Source organism: Mesoplodon bidens, assembly GCF_964165515.1.
Source record: "Mesoplodon bidens genome assembly, chromosome: 4".
Lineage (NCBI taxonomy): Eukaryota > Metazoa > Chordata > Mammalia > Artiodactyla > Ziphiidae > Mesoplodon > Mesoplodon bidens.
Genome location: NC_138160.1, coordinates 31,385,981 through 31,405,055, shown reverse-complemented (window position 1 = coordinate 31,405,055; position 19,075 = coordinate 31,385,981). Strand labels below are relative to the sequence as shown.

Sequence of the window (19,075 nt, the reverse complement as noted above, 5' to 3'; positions counted from 1 at the left end):
TTTTGGACATGTTAAGATTGGGATGTTTATTGTACATCCAAGGCAAGGTGTCAAGAAGGCCGTTTGCACTATGAAGCTAGAGATACAGGTTTGCGAGTTGTCAGCATGTAGGTATTTCCAGCCGTGGAACTAGATGAGGTCAGCGAGGGAGGATGTAGATGTGTAAGGAGACCAATGACCAGGTCCTGGGGCTCTCTGGTAATTCAGCGGACTGAATGTAGGTAGCGTGCATAGCCCATAGTAAATGCAAAACTGTGTACTGCTGTTATTTGGGGGCGGGGGGTGCTTATTTCTTGGAGGTATCCTTAGCACATGAGGTTGGTAGAGAGATGAAAGACCAGGTGGCCCAAACCTTAGCACTCCGTTACCTCTTCTTCCCCTCTTCAAGGAGCCACAGGCCTGCTTGTTGGGACCTGAGTTTACTTCCCATCGTATACCCCACATATACACCCATCTCGGGTGTTTCTTTAGGTCACCCAGTAGGGGTAGAATGGGCTGTAATACTGGCTTTGGAACATGAAGTGTGTTAGGTGGGGCCAGCTTCCTCCAGGCCTCGTGCAGAGAAGCGCTGTCGATGGGCCGACGCGCTAAGCTGCCTGTGGGCGCGAGCTGGGATGAATGTTTCTTTTCAGCAAATACTGATATTCAGTAAGGAGGAAGGGGGCCATAATGTGCGGCTACTGCACTTACCTTGATGCCTGTGCCCAAAGGCGGATTGTAGCTGTGAAGCGCGAGTGGCGATGCCGAGAACACCACTCCTGTGAAGCTTCCACAAGACTTTCCATAAGAGAGAGGCAAGGGAGCTTCCCTGGTGGCGCAGTGGTTGAGAGTCCGCCTGCCGATGCAGGGGACGCGGGTTCGTGCCCCGGTACAGGAAGATCCCACATGCCGCGGAGTGGCTGGGCACGTGAGCCATGGCCGCTGAGCCTGCGTGTCCGGAGCCTGTGCTCTGCAACAGGAGAGGCCACAACAGTGAGAGGCCTGCATACCACACACACACAAAAAAACAAACAGAAGAGAGGCAAGGAAGGCCCAGCTCTCTGAGTTCATCCAGCTTTTAACTTGGAACTTCTCCAGAGTTCCTTTTTTTTGTTTCTGTGGCCTCTCCTCCCTGGACTCTCTTGTCCTAGAGGTTACTGTTGCTTTTTTTGTTTGTTTTGTTTTTGTTTCTTTTTTATTAGTTATCTATTTTATACATATTAGTGTATATATGTCAATCCCAATCTCCCAATTCATCACACCACCCCACCCCTGCTTTCTCCCCTTGGTGTCCATACGTTTGTTCTCTACATCTGTGTCTCTATTTCTGCCCTGCAAACCAGTTCATCTGTACCATTTTTCTAGATTCCACATATATGTTAATATACGATATTTGTTTTTCTCTTTCTGACTTACTTCCCTCTGTATGACAGTCTCTTGGTCCATCCACGTCTCTACAAATGACCGAATTTCGTTCCTTTTTATAGCTGAGTAACATTCCATTGTATATATGTACCACCTCTTCTTTATCTGTTCATCTGACGATGGGCATTTAGGTTGCTTCCATGATCCTGGCTATTGTAAATAGCATGGCAATGAACATTGGGGTGCATGTGTCTTTTTTTTTTTTTTTTGTGGTACGCGGGCCTCTCACTGCTGTGGCCTCTCCCGTTGCAGAGCACAGGCTCCGGACGCGCAGGCTCAGTGGCCGTGGCTCACGGGCCCAGCCGCTCCGCAGCATGTGGGATCCTCCCGGACCGGGGCAAGAACCCATGTCCCCTGCATCGGCAGGCAGACTCTCAACCACTGCGCCACCAGGGAAGCCCGCATGTGTCTTTTTGAATTATGGTTTTCTCTGGGTATATGCCCAGTAGTGGGATTGCTGGGTCATATATTAATTCTATATTTAGTTTTTTAAGGAAACTCCATACTCTTCTCCATAGTGGCTGTATCAATTTACATTCCCACCAACTATGCAAGAGGGTTCCCTTTTCTCCACACCCTCTCCAGCACTTGTTGTTTGTAGATTTTCTGATGATGTCCATTCTAACTGGTGTGAGGTGATACCTCACTGTAGTTTTTTTTTTTTTTTTTTTTTTTTTTCTTTTTGCGGTATGCGGGCCTCTCACTGTTGTGGCCTCTCCCGTTGCGGAGCACAGGCTCCGGACGCGCAGGCCCAGAAGCCATGGCTCACGGGCCCAGCCGCTCCGCGGCATATGGGATCCTCCCAGACCGGGGCACGAACCCGTATCCCCTGCATCGGCAGGCGGACTCTCAACCACTGCGCCACCAGGGAGGCCCCTCACTGTAGTTTTGATTTGCATTTCTCTAATAATTAGTGATGCTGAGCAGCTTTTCGTGTGCTTCTTGGCCATCTGTATGTCTTCTTTGGAGAAATGTCTATTTAGGTCTTCTGCCCATTTTTGATTGGGTTGTTTGTTTTTTTAATATTGAGTTGCATGAGCTGTTTATATATTTTGGAGATTAATCCTTTGTCTGCTGATTTGTTTGCAAATGTTTTCTCCCATTCTGAGGTTTGTCTTTTCATCTTGTTTGTAGTTTCCTTTGCTATACAAAAGCTTTTACATTTCATTAGGTCCCATTTGTTTATTTTTGTTTTTATTTCCATTACTCTAGGATGTGGGTCAAAAAATATCTTGCTGTGATTTATGTCAAAGAGTGTTCTTCCTGTGTTTTCCTCTGAGAGCCTTATAGTGTCTGGTCTTACATTTAGGTCTTTAATCCATTTTGAGTTTATTTTTGTGTATGGTGTTAGAGAATGTTCTAATTTCATTCTTTTACATGTAGCTGCCCAGTTTTCCCAGCACCACTTATTGAAGAGACTGTTTTTTCTCCACTGTATATATACCCTTGCCTCCTTTGTCATAGATTAGTTGACCATAGGTGCGTGGGTTTATCTCTGGGCTTTCTATCCTGTTCCATTGATCTATATTTCTGTTTTTGTGCCAGTACCATACTGTCTTGATTGCTGTAGTTTTGTAGTATAGTCTGAAGTCAGGGAGTCTCATTCTTCCAGCTCCATTTTCTTCCCTCAAGATTGCTTTGGCTATTCGGGGTCTTTTGTGTTTCCATACAAATTTTAAGATTTTTGGTTCTAGTTCTGTAAAAAATGCCATTGGTTATTTGATAGAGATTGCATTGAATCTGTAGATTGCTTTAGGTAGTATAGTCATTTTCACAACATTGATTCTTCCAATCCAAGAACATGGTATATCTCTCCATCTGTTTGTGTCATCTTTGATTTCTTTCATCAGTGCCTTATAGTTTTCTGAGTACAGGACTTTGACCTCCTTAGGCAGGTTTATTCCTAGGTATTTTATTCTTTTTGTTGCAGTGGTGAATGGAAGTGTTTCCTTGATTTCTCTCTCTGATCTTTCATCTTTAGTGTATAGGAATGCCAGAGATTTCTGTGCATTAATTTTGTATCCTGCAACTTTATCAAATTCATTGATTAGCTCTAGTAGTTTTCTGGTGGCATCTTTAGGATTATCTATGTACAGTATCATGTCATCTGCAAACAGTGACAGTTTTACTTCTTCTTTTCCAATTTGTATTCCCTTTATTTCTTTTTCTTCTCTGATGGCCGTGGCTAGGACTTCCAAAACTGCTGAATAAGAGTGGCGAGAGTGGACATCCTTGTCTTCTTCCTGATGTTAGAGGAAATGCTTTGTTTTTCACCATTGAGAATGATATTTACTGTGGGTTTGTCATATATGGCCTTTATTATGCTGAGATAGGTTCCCTCTATGCCCACTTTCTGGAGAGTTTTTATCATAAAAGGGTGTTGCATTTTGTCAAAAGTTTTTCTGCATCTATTGAGATGATCATATGCTTTTTATTCTTTAATTTGTTAATATGGTGTATCACATTGACTGATTTGAAGAATCCTTGCATCCCTGGGATAAATCCCACCTGATTATGGTGTATGATGCTTTTAATGTGTTGTTGGATTCTGTTTGCTAGTACTTTGTTGAGGATTTGTGTATCTATATTCTGCAATGATATTGGTCAGTAATTTTCTTTTTTTGTGATATGTTTGTCTGGTTTTGGTATCAAGGTGATGGTAGCCTCATAGAACGAGTTTGGGAATGTTCCTTCCTCTGCAATTTTTTGGAAGAGTTTGAGAAAGATGGGTGTTAGCTCTTGTCTAAATGTTTGATAGAATTCACCTGTGAAGCCATCTGGTCCTGGACTTTTTTTGTTGGAAGATTTTAAATCACAGTTTCAATTTCATTACTTGTGATTGGTCTGTTCATATTTTCTATTTCTTCCTGGTTCAGTCTTGGAAGGTTATACCTTTATAAGAATTTGTCCATTTCTTCCAGGTTGTCCATTTTATTGGCATAGAGTTGCTTGTAGTAGTCTTTTATGATGCTTTGTATTTCTATGGTGTCCATTGTAACTTCTCCTTTTTCATTTCTAATTTTATTAATTTGAGTCCTTTCCCTCTTTTTCTTGGTGAGTCTGGCTAAAGGTTTATCAATTTTGTTTATCTTCTCAAAGAAGCAGCTTTTAGTTTTATTGATCTTTGCTATTGTTTTCTTTGTTTCATTTATTTCTGCTCCTGATCTTTATGATTTCTTTCCTTCCACTAACTTTGGGTTTTGTTTGTTCTTCTTTTTCTAGTTCCTTTAGGTGTAAGGTTAGATTGATTACTTGAGACTTTTCTTGTTTCTTGAGGTAGTATTGTATTGCTATAAACTTCCTTCTTAGAACTTTGCTTTTGCTGCATCCCATATGTTTTGGATCGTGTTTTCGTTGTCATTTGTCTCTAGGTATTTTTTGATTTCCTCTTTGATTTCTTCACTGATCTCTTGGTTATTTAGTAACGTATTGTTTAGCCTCCATGTGTTGGTTTTTTTACGTTTTTCCCCTGTAATTTATTTCTAATCTCATAGCGTTGTGGTTGGAAAAGATGCTTGATATGATTTCAGTTTTCTTAAATTTACCAAGCCTTGATTTGTGACCCAAGATTTGGTCGATCCTGTAGAATGTTCCATATGCACTTGAGAAGAAAGTGTAGGGACTTCCCTGGTTGCATAGTGGTTAAGAATCCGCCTGCCAATGCAGGGGACATGGTTCGATCCCTTATCCAGGAAGATCCCACATGCCACAGAGCAGCTAAGCCCATGTGCCACAACTACTGAGCCTGTGCTCTACAGCCCGCAAGCCTCAACTGTTGAAGCCCATGTTTCACACCTACTGAAGCCCATGTGCCTAGAGGCCGTGCTCTGCAACAAAGAGAAGCCACTGCAGTGAGAAGCCTGTGCACCTCAACGAGGAGTAGCCCCCGCTCTTTGCAACTAGACAAAGCCTGTGTGCAGCAACAAAGACGCAACACAGCCAAAAATAAAAATAAATAAATAAATTTATAAAAAATAAAAAAACGAAAGTGTAATCTGTTTTCGATGGAATGTCCTATAAGTATGAATTAAATCTGTCTGGTCTATTGTGGCATCTAAAGCTTGTGTTTCCTTATTAATTTCCTATCTGGATGATCTGTCCATTGGTGTAAGTGAGGTGTTAAAGTCCCCCACTATTACTGTTACTGTCAATTTCCTCATTTATAGCTGTTAGCATTTGCCTTATGTATTGAGGTGCTCCTATGGTGGGTGCACATATATTTATAATTGTATATCTTCTTCCTGGATTGATCCCTTGACCATTACGTAGTGTCCTTCCTTGTCTCTTGTACCATTCTTTATTTTAGTGTCTATTTTATGTGATATGAGTATTGCTACTCCAGCTTTCTTTTGATTTCCATTTACATGGAATATCTTTTTCCATCCCGCCACTTTCAGTCTGTATGTGTCCCTGGGTCTGAAGTGGGTCTCTTGTAGACAGAATATATAGAGGTCTTGTTTTTGTATCCATTCAGTGAGCCTGTGTCTTCTGGTTGGAGCATTTAATCCATTCACCTTTAAGGTAATTATCGATATGTTTGTTCCTAATACCATTTTCTTAATTGTTCTGGTTTGTTTTTGTAGGTCCTTTTCTTCTCTTGTGTTTCCCACTTAGAGAAGTTCCTTTAGCATTTGTTGTAGAGCTGGTTTGGTGGTGCTGAATTCTCTTAGCTTTTGCTTGTCTGTAAAGCTTTTGATTTCTCCCTCAAATCTGAATGAGATCCTTGCTGGGTAGAGTAATCTTGGTTGTAGGTTCTTCCCCTTCATCATTTTAAATATATTGTGCCACTTCCTTCTGGCTTGTAGAGTTTCTGCTGAGAAATCAGCTGTTAACCTTATGGGAGTACCCTTGTATGTTATTTGTCATTTTTCCCTTGTTGCTTTTAATAAGTTTTCTTTGTCTCTAATTATTGTCAATTTGATTACTGTGTGTCTTGGCGTGTCTCTCCTTGGGTTTATCCTGCCTGGGACTCTCTGCAGTTCCTGGACTTGAGTGGATATTTCCTTTCCCATGTTAGGGAACTTTTTGACTATAATCTCTTCAAATATTTTCTCTGGTCCTTTCTCTCTCTCTTCTCCTTCTGGGAACGCTATAATGTGAATGTTGGTGAGTTTAATGTTTTCCCAGAGGTCTCTTAGGCTGTCTTTATCTCTTTTCATTCTTTTTTCTGTTCCACCACACTGAATTCCACTATTCTGTCTTCCAGATCACTTATCCATTCTTCTGCGTCAGTTTTTCTGCTATTGGTTTCTTCTAGTGTATTTTCATTTCAGTTATTGTATTGTTCATCTCTGTTTGTTTGCTCTTTGGTTCTTCTACGTGTTCTTTAATTCTCCTAGGTCTTTGTTAAACATTTCTTGCATCTTCTCGATCTTTGCCTCCATTCTTTTTCTGAGGTCCTGGATAATCCTCACTATCATTATTCTGAATTCGTTTTCTGGAAGGTGGCCTAGCTCCACTTCATTTAGTTCTTTTTCTGGTGGTATTTTATCTTGTTCCTTCATCTGGTACATATTCCTCTGCCTTTTCCTCTGCCTTTTCATTTTGTCTAACTTTCTGTGAATGTGGTTTTCATTTCACAGGCTGCAGGGTTGTAGTTCTTTTTCCTTCTGCTCTCCGCCCTCTGGTGGATGAGGCTGTCTAAGAGGCTTGTGGAAGCTTCCTGATGGGAGGGACTGGTGGTGGGTAGAGCTGGGTGTTGATCTGTTGGGCAGAGATCAGTAAAACTTTAATATGCTTGTCTGCTGATGGGTGGGGCTGAGTTCCCTCCCTGTTGCTTTGCCTGAGGTGACCCAGCACTGGAGCCTACAGGCTCTTTAATGGGGCTAATGGCGGACTCCAGGAGGGCTCATGCCAAGGAGTACTTCCCAGAACTTCTGCTACCAGTGTCCATGTCCCCACGGTGAGCCACTGCCGTCCCCCGCCTCTGCAGGAGACCCTCCAACACTAGCAGGTAGGTCTGATTCAGTCTCCTAGGGGGTCACTGCTCCTTCCCCCTGGGTCCTGGTGCACACACTACTTTATGCCCTCCGGGAGTGGAGTCTCTGTTTCCCCCAGTCCTGTTGAAGTCCTGGAATCAAATCCCACTAGACTTCAAAGTCGATTCTCTGGGAATTCCTCCTCCTGTTGCCAGACCCCCAGGTTGGGAAGACTGATGTGGGCCTCAGAACCTTCACTCCAGTGGGTGGACTTCTGTGGTATAATTGTTCTCCAGTTTATGAGTTGCCCACCCAGTGGTTATGGGATTTGATTTTATTGTGATTACACCTCTCCTACCGTCTCATTGCGCCTTCTCCTTTGTCTTTGGATATGGGGTATCTTTTTTGGTGAGTTCCAGTGTCTTCCTGTCGATGACTGTTCAGCAGTTAGTTGTGATTCCGGTGCTCTTGCAAGAGGGAATGAGCACACATCCTTCTACTGTGCCATCTCGAACCAATCTCGGTTACCATTACTTTTAAAATCAAAAGAGATGGCCAGAGGAGATGGAGTCAAGATGGCAGGGAAGAACGTGAGTTCACCTCTTCTTAGGAAAGCATCAAGATAACAACTGCTGAACGACCATAGACAAAAAAAAAAAAGAAAAAACCCCACTGGAACCTACCATAAGGATATCCTACATCCAGAGAAACCACAGTGAGACAGTAGGAGGGGCACAATTGCGATAAAATCAAATCCCACAAAATTTGGGTGACCCACAAAATGGAAAATAATTATACCACAGAACCTGTCCCACAACAGTGAAAGTTCTGAGCCCCACGTCAGGCTCCCCGGCCTGGGGGTCTGGCAACCAGAGTAGGAGCCCCCAGAGAATCTGGCTTTGAAGGCTAGTGGGGTTTGATCTCAGGAATTCCACAAGATTGGGAGAAACAGAAACTCCTCTATTGGAGGGTACACGCAAGGTCTTGTGCGCACCAGGACCCAGGGAAAAAAGCAGTGACCTCATAAGAGCCTGGGCCAGACCTACCTGCTCCTATTGGAGTGTCTCCTGCAGAGGTGGTGGTGGGGTAGCTGTGGCTCAGTGTGGTGACAAGACATAGTGGTGGTTCTGGGGAGTACTCTTTGGTGTGAGCACTCCTGGAGGCTGCCGTTTTGTCTCCAAGACCTTGCTCCACCCAACAGCCTGTAGGCTCCAGTGTTGGGATGCCTCAGGCCAAACAGTCAACAGGGATGGACACAGCCCCACCCCACCCATTAGCAGACAGGCTGCTTAAAGTCTTCCTGAGCACATGGCTACCCACGAAACACACCCCTTGACACAGCCCTGCCCACCAGAGGGACAAGACCCAGCTCCACCCACCAGTGGTCAGGAACCAGTCCCTCCCACCAGGAAGCCTGAACAAGCCTCTTAGCATCACCCACCAGGGGGCACAGCAGAAGCAAGAACTACCACCCTGCAGAACAGAAACCACATTGCAGAAAGTTAGACAAAATGAGACAGGTGAAGGAACAAAATAAAACCCCAGAAGAACAGCTGAGTGAAGTGGAGACAGGCAATCTACATGAGAAAGAATTCAAAGTAATGACAGAAAAGATTATCCAAGTTCTTGGGAAAAGAATGCAGGCACAGATCGAGAAGTTACAAGAAATGTTTAACAAACACCTAGAATAAAGAACAAACAGAAATGAACAATACAATAACTGAAATGAAAAATACACTGGAAGGAAACAAGGCAGAATAACTGAGACAGAGGAATGGACAAGTGAGCCGGAAGACAGAATGGTGAAAATCACTGCTGCAGAGTAGAATAAAGAAAAAAGAATGTAAAGAAATGATGAGATGGGCCTCCCTGGTGGCGCAGTGGTTGAGAGTCCGCCTGCCGATGCAGGGGATACGGGTTCGTGCCCCGGTCTGGGAGGATCCCATATGCCGCGGAGCGGCTGGGCCCGTGAGCCATGGCCGCTGGGCCTGCGCATCCGGAGCCTGTGCTCCGCAACGGGAGAGGCCACAACAGTGAGAGGCCCGCATACCGCAAAAAGAAAAAAAAAAAAAAAAGAAGAGAGCCTAAGAGACATTTTGGACAACATTAAATGCACCAACATTTGCATTATAGGGGTCCCAGAAGGAGGAGAGGGAGAGAAAGGACCTGAGAAAATATTTGAAGAGATAATAGCTGAAAACTTCCCTAACATGGGAAAGGAACCAGCCATAGAAGTCCAAGGAAGCCCAGAGAGTCCCTGGCAGGATAAACCCAAGGAGGAACATCCTAAGACACATAGTAATCAAATTGACAAAAATTAAAGACAAAGAAAAAATATTAAAAGCAACAAGGGAAAGCAAAAAATAACATAAAAGAGAATTTCCAAAAGGTTGTCAGCTGATTCCTCAGCACAAAGTATGCAGGCCAGAAGGGGGTTGCACGATATATTTAAAGTGATGAAAGGGAAGAACCTTCAACCAAGAACACTCTACCCAGCAAGGCTCTCACTCAGATTCGATGGAGAAATCAAAAGCTTTACAGACAAGCAAAAGCTAAGAGAATTCAGTGCTACCAGACCACCTTTGCAATAAATGCTAAAGGAACTTCTCTAGGTGGAAAAGAAAAGGCCACAAATAGAAACAAGAAAATTATGAACAGAAATGCTCCCCAGTAAAGGCAAACATACAGTAAAGGTAGAAAGTCATCCACACACAAGTATGATATCAAAACCAGCAATCGTGAGGAGAGTACAAATGGAGGATATTGGAAATGAATTTGAGATTAAATGACCAGCAATTTAAAACTATCCTGTTTATGTAGACTGCTGTATCAAACCCTCTTGGTAATCACAAACCAAAAATCTACAATAGATATACAAAAAAAAAAAGGAATCCAAACACAACATGAAAGGTAGTCATCAAATCAAAAGAGAAGAGAACAAGAGTAAGTGAAGAAAAAAGACCTACAAAAACAAATCCAAAACAATTAACAAAATGGCAACCAGAACATATCAATAATTACCTTAAACATAAATGGATTAAATGCTCCAACCAAAAGATATAGACTGGCTGAATAGATACAAAAACAAGACCTATACATCTGCTGTCTACAAGAGATGCACTTCAGATCTAGGGACACATACACACTGAAAGTGAGGGGATGGAAAAAGGTATTACAGGTAAATGGAAATCAAAGCTGGAGTAGCAATACTCATAAAAGACAAAACTGACTTTAAAATAAAGACTGTTTCAAGAGACAAGGACACTACATAATGATCAAGGGATCAATCCAGGAAGAAAATATAACGATCTTATAAATATATGCACCCAACATAGAAGCACCTCAGTATGTAAGGCAAATGCTAACAGCCATAAAAAGAGAAATCGCCAGTGACACAATAATAGTGTGGAACTTTTAACACCACACTTTCGTCAGTGGACAGATCATCCAGACCTAAAATTAATAGGGAAACAGAGGCCTTAAATGACACATTAGACCCGATGGACATAATTGATGATATTTATAGAGCATTCTATCCAAAAGCAGCAGAATACACATTCTTCTCAAGTGCACATGGAACATTCTCTAGGATTGGTCACATGCTGGGCCACAAAGCTAGCCTCAGTAAATTTAAGAAAACTGAAATCATGTCAACCATCTTTTCTGACCCCAATGCTATGAGATTAGAATCAACTACAAGGAGAAAACAGTAAAAAACACAAAACATATGGAAGCTAAACAATATAATAGTAAACAACATGGATCACTGAAGAAATCAGAGGAAATCAAAAAATACCTGGAGACAAATGACAGTGAAAGCACAATGATCCAAAACCTATGGGACACAGTTCTGAGAGGGAAGTTTATAGCAATACAATCTTACCTTAGGAACAAGAAAACTGTCAAGTAAACAACCTAACCTTACACCTAAAACAACTAGAGAAAGAAGAACAAACAAAACCCAAAGTTAGTAGAAGGAAATCACAAAAATCAGAGCAGAAATAAATAGAAACAAAGAAAACAATAGCAAAGATCAATGAAACCAAAAGCTTGTTCTTTGAGAAGATAAACAAAATGGATAAATATTTAGCCAGACTCATCAAGAAAAAAAGAGGGCTCAAATCAGTAAAATTAGAAATGAAAAAGAAGTTACAGCAGACACCACGGAAATACAGAGGGACTACTACAAGCAATTCTATGCCAATAAAATGTACAACCTGGAAAAAATGGACAAATTCTTAGAAAGGTACGATCTCCCAAAACTGAACCAGGAAGAAATGGAAATATGAACAGACCAAATACAAGCACTGAAATTGAAATAGCAATTAAAAAACTTCCAACACACAGAAGTCCAGGACCAAATGGCTTCACAGGTGAATTCTATCAAACAATCAGAGAAGAGTTAACACCTATCCTTCTGAAACTATTCCAAAAAATTGCAGATAAAGGAATACTCCCAAACTGATTCTATGAGGCCATTGTCACCCTGATACCAAAACTAGACAAAGGTACCACTCACACACACAATGAAAATTACAGGCCAATATCACTGATGAATATAGACGCAAACATCCTGAACAGAATACTAGCAAACGAAATCCAGAGACTTCCCTGGTGATCCAGTGGTTAAGAATCCACCTTCCAGTGCAGGGGACACAGGTTCAATCTCTGGTCAGGGAACTAAGATCCCACATGCCACAGGGCAGGTAAGCCCACTCACTCATGGCAACTACTGAGCCCGTATGCTCTAGAGCCCACATGCCACTAGTGAGCCCTGTGCCACCACTACCGAGTTCTTGCACTCTAGAGCCCGCACACCACAACTAGAGAACCCGCGCCCTGCAACTTCTGAGCCTGCACGTTCCGGGCCCATATGCCGCAACTAGTGAGCCCGTGCACCACAGCTACTGAGCCAACAGTCTCTGGAGCCCATGCACCATAACTAGAGAGAAGCCTGCACACCACAACGAAGAGCCTGCACACCACAAATATCCCACATGCTGCAGTGAAGATTCCACCTGCCACAACTAAGACCCAATGCAGCCGAATAAAAAACAAACGAAAAACCTCAAATCCAACAGTACATTAAAAGGATCATACACCATGGTCAAGTGGGATTTATTTGAAAGATGCAAGGATTTTTCAGTATCTGCAAATCAGTGTGCTATACCATATCAACAAATTGAAGAATAAAAACTATATGATCATCTCAATAGATGCAGGAAAAGCTTTTGACAAAATTCAACACCCATTTATGATAAAAACTCCAGAAAGTGGGCATTGAGGGAACATACCTCAACATAAAAAGGCCATATATGACAAACCCACAGCTAACATCACACAAAACGGTGAAAAGCTGAAAGCATTCCCTTTAAGATCAGGAACAATACAAGGATGTCTACTCTCACCACTTTTATTCAACATAGTTGTGGAAGTTCTAGCAATCAGAGAAGAAAAAGAAAAGGAATGCAAATGGAAAAGAAGAAATAAAACTCACTGTTCACAGATGACATGATACTATACATACAAAATCCTAAAGATGCTACCAGGAAACTACTAGAGCTCATCAATGAATTTGGTTAAGTTGTGGGGTACAAAATTAATGCACAGAAATCTCTGGCATTCCTATACACTAGCAATGAAAAATCAGAGAAATCAAGGAAACAATCCCATTTGCCACTGCATCAAAAAGAATAAAATACCTAGGAATAAACCTACCTGTGGAGGCAAAAAGATCTGTACTATGAAAACTATAAGATGCTGATGGAAGCAAAGGTGATGCAAATAGATGGAAAGATATACCATGTTCCTGGATTGGAAGAATCAATATTGTCACAATGACTGTACTACCTAAGACAATCTACAGATTCAGTGCAATCCCTATCAAATTACCAATGGCATTTTTCACAGAACTAGAACAGAAAATTTTACAATTTGTATGGAAACACAAAAGTGACCCCAAATAGCCAAAGCAGTCTTGAGAAAGCAAAACAGAGTTGGAGGAATCAGGCTCCCTGACTTAAGACTAAGCTACAAAACTACAGTAACCAAAACAGTATGGTACTGGCACAAAAACAAATATAGATCGATGGAACAGTATAGAAAATCCAGAGGTAAACCCACACACCTATGGTCAATTAATCTATGACAAAGGAGGCAAGACTATACAGTGAAGAAAAGACAATTTCTTCAATAAATGATGCTGGGAAAACTGGACAGCTACATGTAAAAAAATGAAATTAGGACACTCCCTAACACCATACATAAAAATAAACTCAAAATGGATTAAAGACCTAAATTAAGACCAGATACTATAAAACTCTTAGAGGAAAACATAGGCAGAACACTCTTTGAGGTAAATCACAGCAATATCTTTTTTGATCCTCCTAGAGTAATGGAAATAAAAACAAAAATAAACCAATGGGACCTCATTAAACTCAAAAACTTGCACAGCAAAAGAAACCATAAAACAAAACAAAAGACAACCCACAGAATGGAAGAAAATTTTTGCAAACAATGTGACCAACAAGGGATTAATCTCCAAAATTTACAAACGGCTCGTGCAGCTCATCAATATCAAAAAAAAAAACCCAATCAAAAAGTGGGTAGGGCTTCCCTGGTGGCGCAGTGGTTGAGAGTCTGCCTACCAATGCAGGGGACACGGGTTCGTGCCCCAGTCCGGGAAGATCCCACATGCCGCGGAGCGGCTAGGCCCGTGAGCCATGGCCACTGAGCCTGCGTGCCCAGAGCCTGTGCTCTGCAACAGGAGAGGCCACAGCAGTGAGAGGCCCCCGTACCACACACACACAAAAAAAGTGGGCAGAAGACCTAAATAGACATTCCTCCAAAGAAGATATACAGATGGCCAAGAGGCACATGAAAAGATGCTCAACATTGCTAATTATTAGAAAATTGCAAGTCAAAACTACAATGAGATATCACTTCACACCAGTGAAAATGGCCATTGTCAAAAAGTCTACAAACAATAAATGCTGGAGAGGGTGTGGAGAAAAGGAATGTTGGCGGGAATGTAAATTCGTATAGCCACTATGGAGAATGGTATGGAGGTTACTAAAAAATCTAAAGATAGATAGAGCTACGATATGATCCAGCAGTCCCACTCCTGGGCATATTTCTGTAGAAAACCATGGTTCGAAAGGATACATGTACCACAGTGTTCATTGCAGTGCTGTTTACAATAGCCAAGACATGGAAGCAACCTAAATGTCCATCAACAGAAGAATGGATAAAGATGTGGTACATACATACAATGGAATATTACTCAGCCATTAAAAAGAATGAAATAATGCCATTTGCAGCAACATGGATGGACCTGGAGATTATCATACTGAGCAAAGTACATCCGACAGAGAAAGATAAATATCATAGGATAGCGCTTATATGTGGAATCTAAAAAAAAAATGATACAAATGAACTTACAAAACAGACTCACGGACTTAGAGAACAAACATGGTTACCAGGGGAGAGGGGTGGGGGGGGAGGGATAGATTGGGAGTTTGGGATTGATGTATACACACTTGCTATATTTAAAATAGATAACCAACAAGGACCTACTATAGCACAGGGAACTCTGCTGAATATTCTGTAATAAACTAAATGGGAAAAGAAGTTGAAAAAGAATAGTTACATGTATATGTATAACTAAATCACTTTGCTGTACATCTGAAACTAACACAACATTTTTAATCAGCTGTACTCCAATATAAAATAAAAAGTAAAACAAAAGAGGTGGCCAGAATTCAATTTCCTTCTCTCAGACAGAACAGGAATTGCTAGAACCCTAAAGCCAACCATATCCAGACCTTGTGATTTAAATATTAGGTAAGGTGTGACCGCCTTGGGTTTGATGATAAAAGTCACTGTAAGTAACAAACTTATAAATGAATCAGTCCTAATGTATGCATTGTTCTTTTCCCTTGAAAGGGTCTAATGCTCCCTGTCTGCACTGTACAAAAAATCACACAAGTGCTGGTCTTGCACCTCAAACCAAGGAGGTATGTTTAGAGCATGAGAGAGAGGAGACTGTGGTGAGCCCCTGGACAGTACCTTCAGACATCCGTGCAATTCTCTATGAGAGTCACAGTTCCCTTCCTCAGGTACACGTTGTTCCAGGTTCCAGTTTGCCTAGTGGTTCCTTGTGTTCGTCAGTTTTTTTTTTTGTTTATTTATTTTTTTATTTAGTGGGATGTAGACATACTCAAAGATTATTAGGTCAGTTTGAAGTAGCATCTACACTTTGGGCTTAGTACTCCAGCATTTGTCATTCAGAATTTTCCTTGACTGTGTATTTTCTTTTTAACCTAAAAAAAAAAAAAACAAGACACAACAACAAAAATGTAAGAACAGATCATTGTACTATAGATATAAAAATCTATTCTGTCCACTCTCAGACCTGGTGCCAGCATCTTGTTGTGTCAGGTGATGTTCATTCAGCCCATTGCCAAGCCAGATGTGCTGGGCAACCACAGCCCTGGTTCCCTTCATATTTCCTTCAGTGTTGGGTGGATGAGCAGCTCTAGAAACTTTGGAAAATTTAGTTCATGTTCCATTTATTTTTTCTCAGGCTAGGACCACAACTTACTGTTTTTCTCAATTTGACAGGACTCATCACCAACTGAAGAAAAGCCAGAGCCTCCTTTTGGGGTGGGTGGCACGGACAGCTTGTCTGAGAGCACGGGCAGCATCCTCAGCAAGCTTGACTGGGATGCCGTCGAAGATATGGTGGCCGGTGTGGAGGACAAGAGCCCGTCTGTCCACTGGGCCCTGGACCTGTAAGACCTGAATGTCACTCTGCTTCCACACAAAGGCCAGCAGCTCAGTGTTGTAGTTCTGAAAGATTTGTGGGTTTAAGGGAGAGAAGCAATGAAAGAAGCAATATGAATTTACCACCTGCAGGCATATTATTACCTCGATTAGACATTTTAAGAGGAAAAATAAACATTTCTTAATAAGTTTGCCTTCAAGGGAAAGGGGTTAACTATAGACGTGTTATGTTTTTGCATTTGACTTACTATCTTTAGGTATAATTTTTTAAATGGTGAAATAAACAGTACCTTTCAAGCCAAGCTTGTATAATATTTAAACTTCTTTCAATAAAAATCTTCTGTCTTGCCTCATCATTTACCCCCTGAGTTTTAAGAAACCACCTTAGCTGGGTAAACCTGATAGGAAAAAAAAATTCTTTCATTGAGGTGAAGAAAATCGCACTCTCACCAGAGACGCTCAATAATGAACTCCATTTTAAACGATATCCTAAAGTTGTGTAGGGCTTGGCTGTGGAGTGAAAAGGAACCAGCCACCTTCCACTAATCCTGAACTTCTAAATAAAACATGTTCCACGTGGGCCAGGTCTTCTGGCCTCTGCCCTGTATCGTGAAAAGCCTTGGAGGAAGAAAGAGTTGGATGCTTTGGGTGCCTTGCAGAGTCTGGCCACTGCTACTACTCTGCACTTTGATCTCTGCCTTGTCAGAGTGGGACCACTGTGGTCTGCTTGGACATAGCTCGTTATGCTGGAGTCGGGATAATACCCTTAAAGCAGAGAGCCAAGCATTTATGAGACTTACCTCATGAGCTTCCCTTCCCTCGGGGATCACCATCTCACACTGCATGCTGCTGTCCAGTGTCTAAAAGCAGTTGCCTCACATGTTTTGTCCAATTTTATGGTTAAGGCATGCAGGCTAGTCACGTGCCAGTTACTTTGTCATAGCTGCAAGTGGAAGTCTTGTCTTGGTCTCAGTCAATTTTACATCCATACAGCAAACCTGAAAATAAGGACTGAAGGAGGGTAGAGCATGTCAGCAGAAGACTGATGGTCCTAGGCAGTCTCCAGCCTCTAGCTTGAATATGTTCTCTTAGTCTTCAAAAAACTGCAGTATGGCAGGCAGTTTTGTAGTGTGCCTGACAGGAAACATCCTTACAAGGAAGGGTCTAGACTGCATACCTTCCAAACAAGGGTTAAAAGAAGCAGTTTCCATATCTAGATTTCAGTCACTTACCATGCTTGGGAATACCTCCAGTTATCAAAAGGATTCCCCAATTTCTCAAAACAATATTATTTTGCTCACATTTTTATTAGAAAATATGTTATACAGCATTTAGTATCATGTATATCTAAACTAAAGCCACATCTGAGTGTGTAGGTTAGGAATGAATCTTTATATATGGGGCCTAGGGCCAACTTCCATGGCAGGAGTTGCCTAGTTGAAGGGAAAAATTTTATATAGGATTTTAAAAAACTGATACTAATTTAAAAAGAAGTATTTAAAGTATATTCAAAGTCAGTAAAAGTAAAAACAAGCTAATTAAAATAACCAGCGTTAAGAATTTTAAAATGGTAAAATATTTTACCTTCTGATAAATTTTTATTCCTTCTAAGAACTAAGTGAAAGGATAATAAAAGAATTTTTTAATGTATAAGTCAACACAAACGAAGAGAATTGGAGAGGAGATATCACCGGAGGAGAGAAGTCACAGGAGGTGTAAGAGGGTGAGGAAGCCATAATTGAATTTGTGCAGAAGAGGATAGTGATGAAAAGTGAATTTAAGACTCAGAGATGACAAGCACAAAAAGGGACCCAGTGAGACAATCACGGTGTAAGTCTTAGAACAGTTGCAACTTCTCATCTCCGCATCCCTTGTGCAAAGAGCTCCCAGTAGCTATGCCCGAGGCAGGAGTCCAACTTCCCACCTGATTACCTTAGAGCAGAGATAGCAAATCTGGCCTGCTTTCTGTTCTTGTAAATAAAGTTTTACTGAAAGACAACCTGCCCATCCATTCACATGATATCTATGCTGCTTTTGCTCGTCAGTGGCAGAGTTGCAGTTGCTACACAGACCATGTGACTTGCAAAGCCTAAAATACTTATTTTCTGACTCTAGAGAAAGTTTGCCAACCGGTGCTCTAGAGTGGAGCTCACCAGATGAAATCCACCTATAAACTTTCGGAGCTTCAATAAAGAGCTTCAATAAACTTTCTAGTACCTTGCTCAAAAACCTGAATGGACAGTTAGGCATCACTTGACGCAAAGAGAAAGCCCTTTTCATGAAAGGGAGGGTCAAAATTAAATAGGCAAAATAACAGACAAAAAGATCATGCAAGAAATAGAACAAGTGGTTTTTTAAAGCTAACAAATTGGAAGGCTCAGGCAATGACAGAGGAAGCCCTATTCTCACATTTCTGTTAATAAAGAAGACATTTCTTATTGGTGAGTGGCAAGAGTTCAACATCGATTCCTATTTTAAAAACGAGTATACACGCATTCTCCAAGTATATGTGTGGTCTCTTTGTCCCTACTTCTGGCTTTTGATGAGTGAGGGGCAGCTACTTCAGGAAGCTAAGTAGATTAAATGTTTGCTTGGCAGAGCGCTCCACCAGAAGATGGGTGGGTGTCTAGATTTGGGGCAAATGGCAGCAAGCTGGACTGTGGTTGCCGGTCCAGGCTACAATATGTTCTCTACTCTGGCTCTACTGACAATAAAGCTGTTAGTTTTATCTGTATCTGACTTCAGTTTATAATTCTAATCAGAACTCCAAGGAGTGAGGAATGTGATTTATCAGCCTCCTTAAATCTGAACACGTGAAGCATTGGCTGTGGCTTGAGCCCAGGCCTCCAAATGGTGACAATGCTACTTTTTAATCAGATAGATAGATATGAGATTGTTGCATTCATAAAATAAAACAAGTTACTGTATGAAAGGAGCAATCAGAGAACAAGAAGAAACTCTTTGAAATT

General features: G+C 41.5%; 1 protein-coding gene across 8 annotated transcripts in view; it reads left to right on the top strand.

The window, feature by feature from the left end:
* Window positions 1-16,408, top strand: part of CPLANE1 (ciliogenesis and planar polarity effector complex subunit 1) — a 138,504-nt gene extending 122,096 nt beyond the window's left edge. For all 8 annotated transcript variants that reach the window (XM_081231049.1, XM_081231050.1, XM_081231051.1 and 5 more), the window contains 2 exons: window positions 15,267-15,439; window positions 15,945-16,408. In XM_081231049.1, the coding sequence (XP_081087175.1) occupies window positions 15,267-15,439; window positions 15,945-16,118 (347 nt within the window). In that variant the 3' untranslated portion in view covers window positions 16,119-16,408. The remainder of the gene's footprint in view (window positions 1-15,266; window positions 15,440-15,944) is intronic.
* The last annotated feature ends 2,667 nt before the right edge of the window (window positions 16,409-19,075 follow it).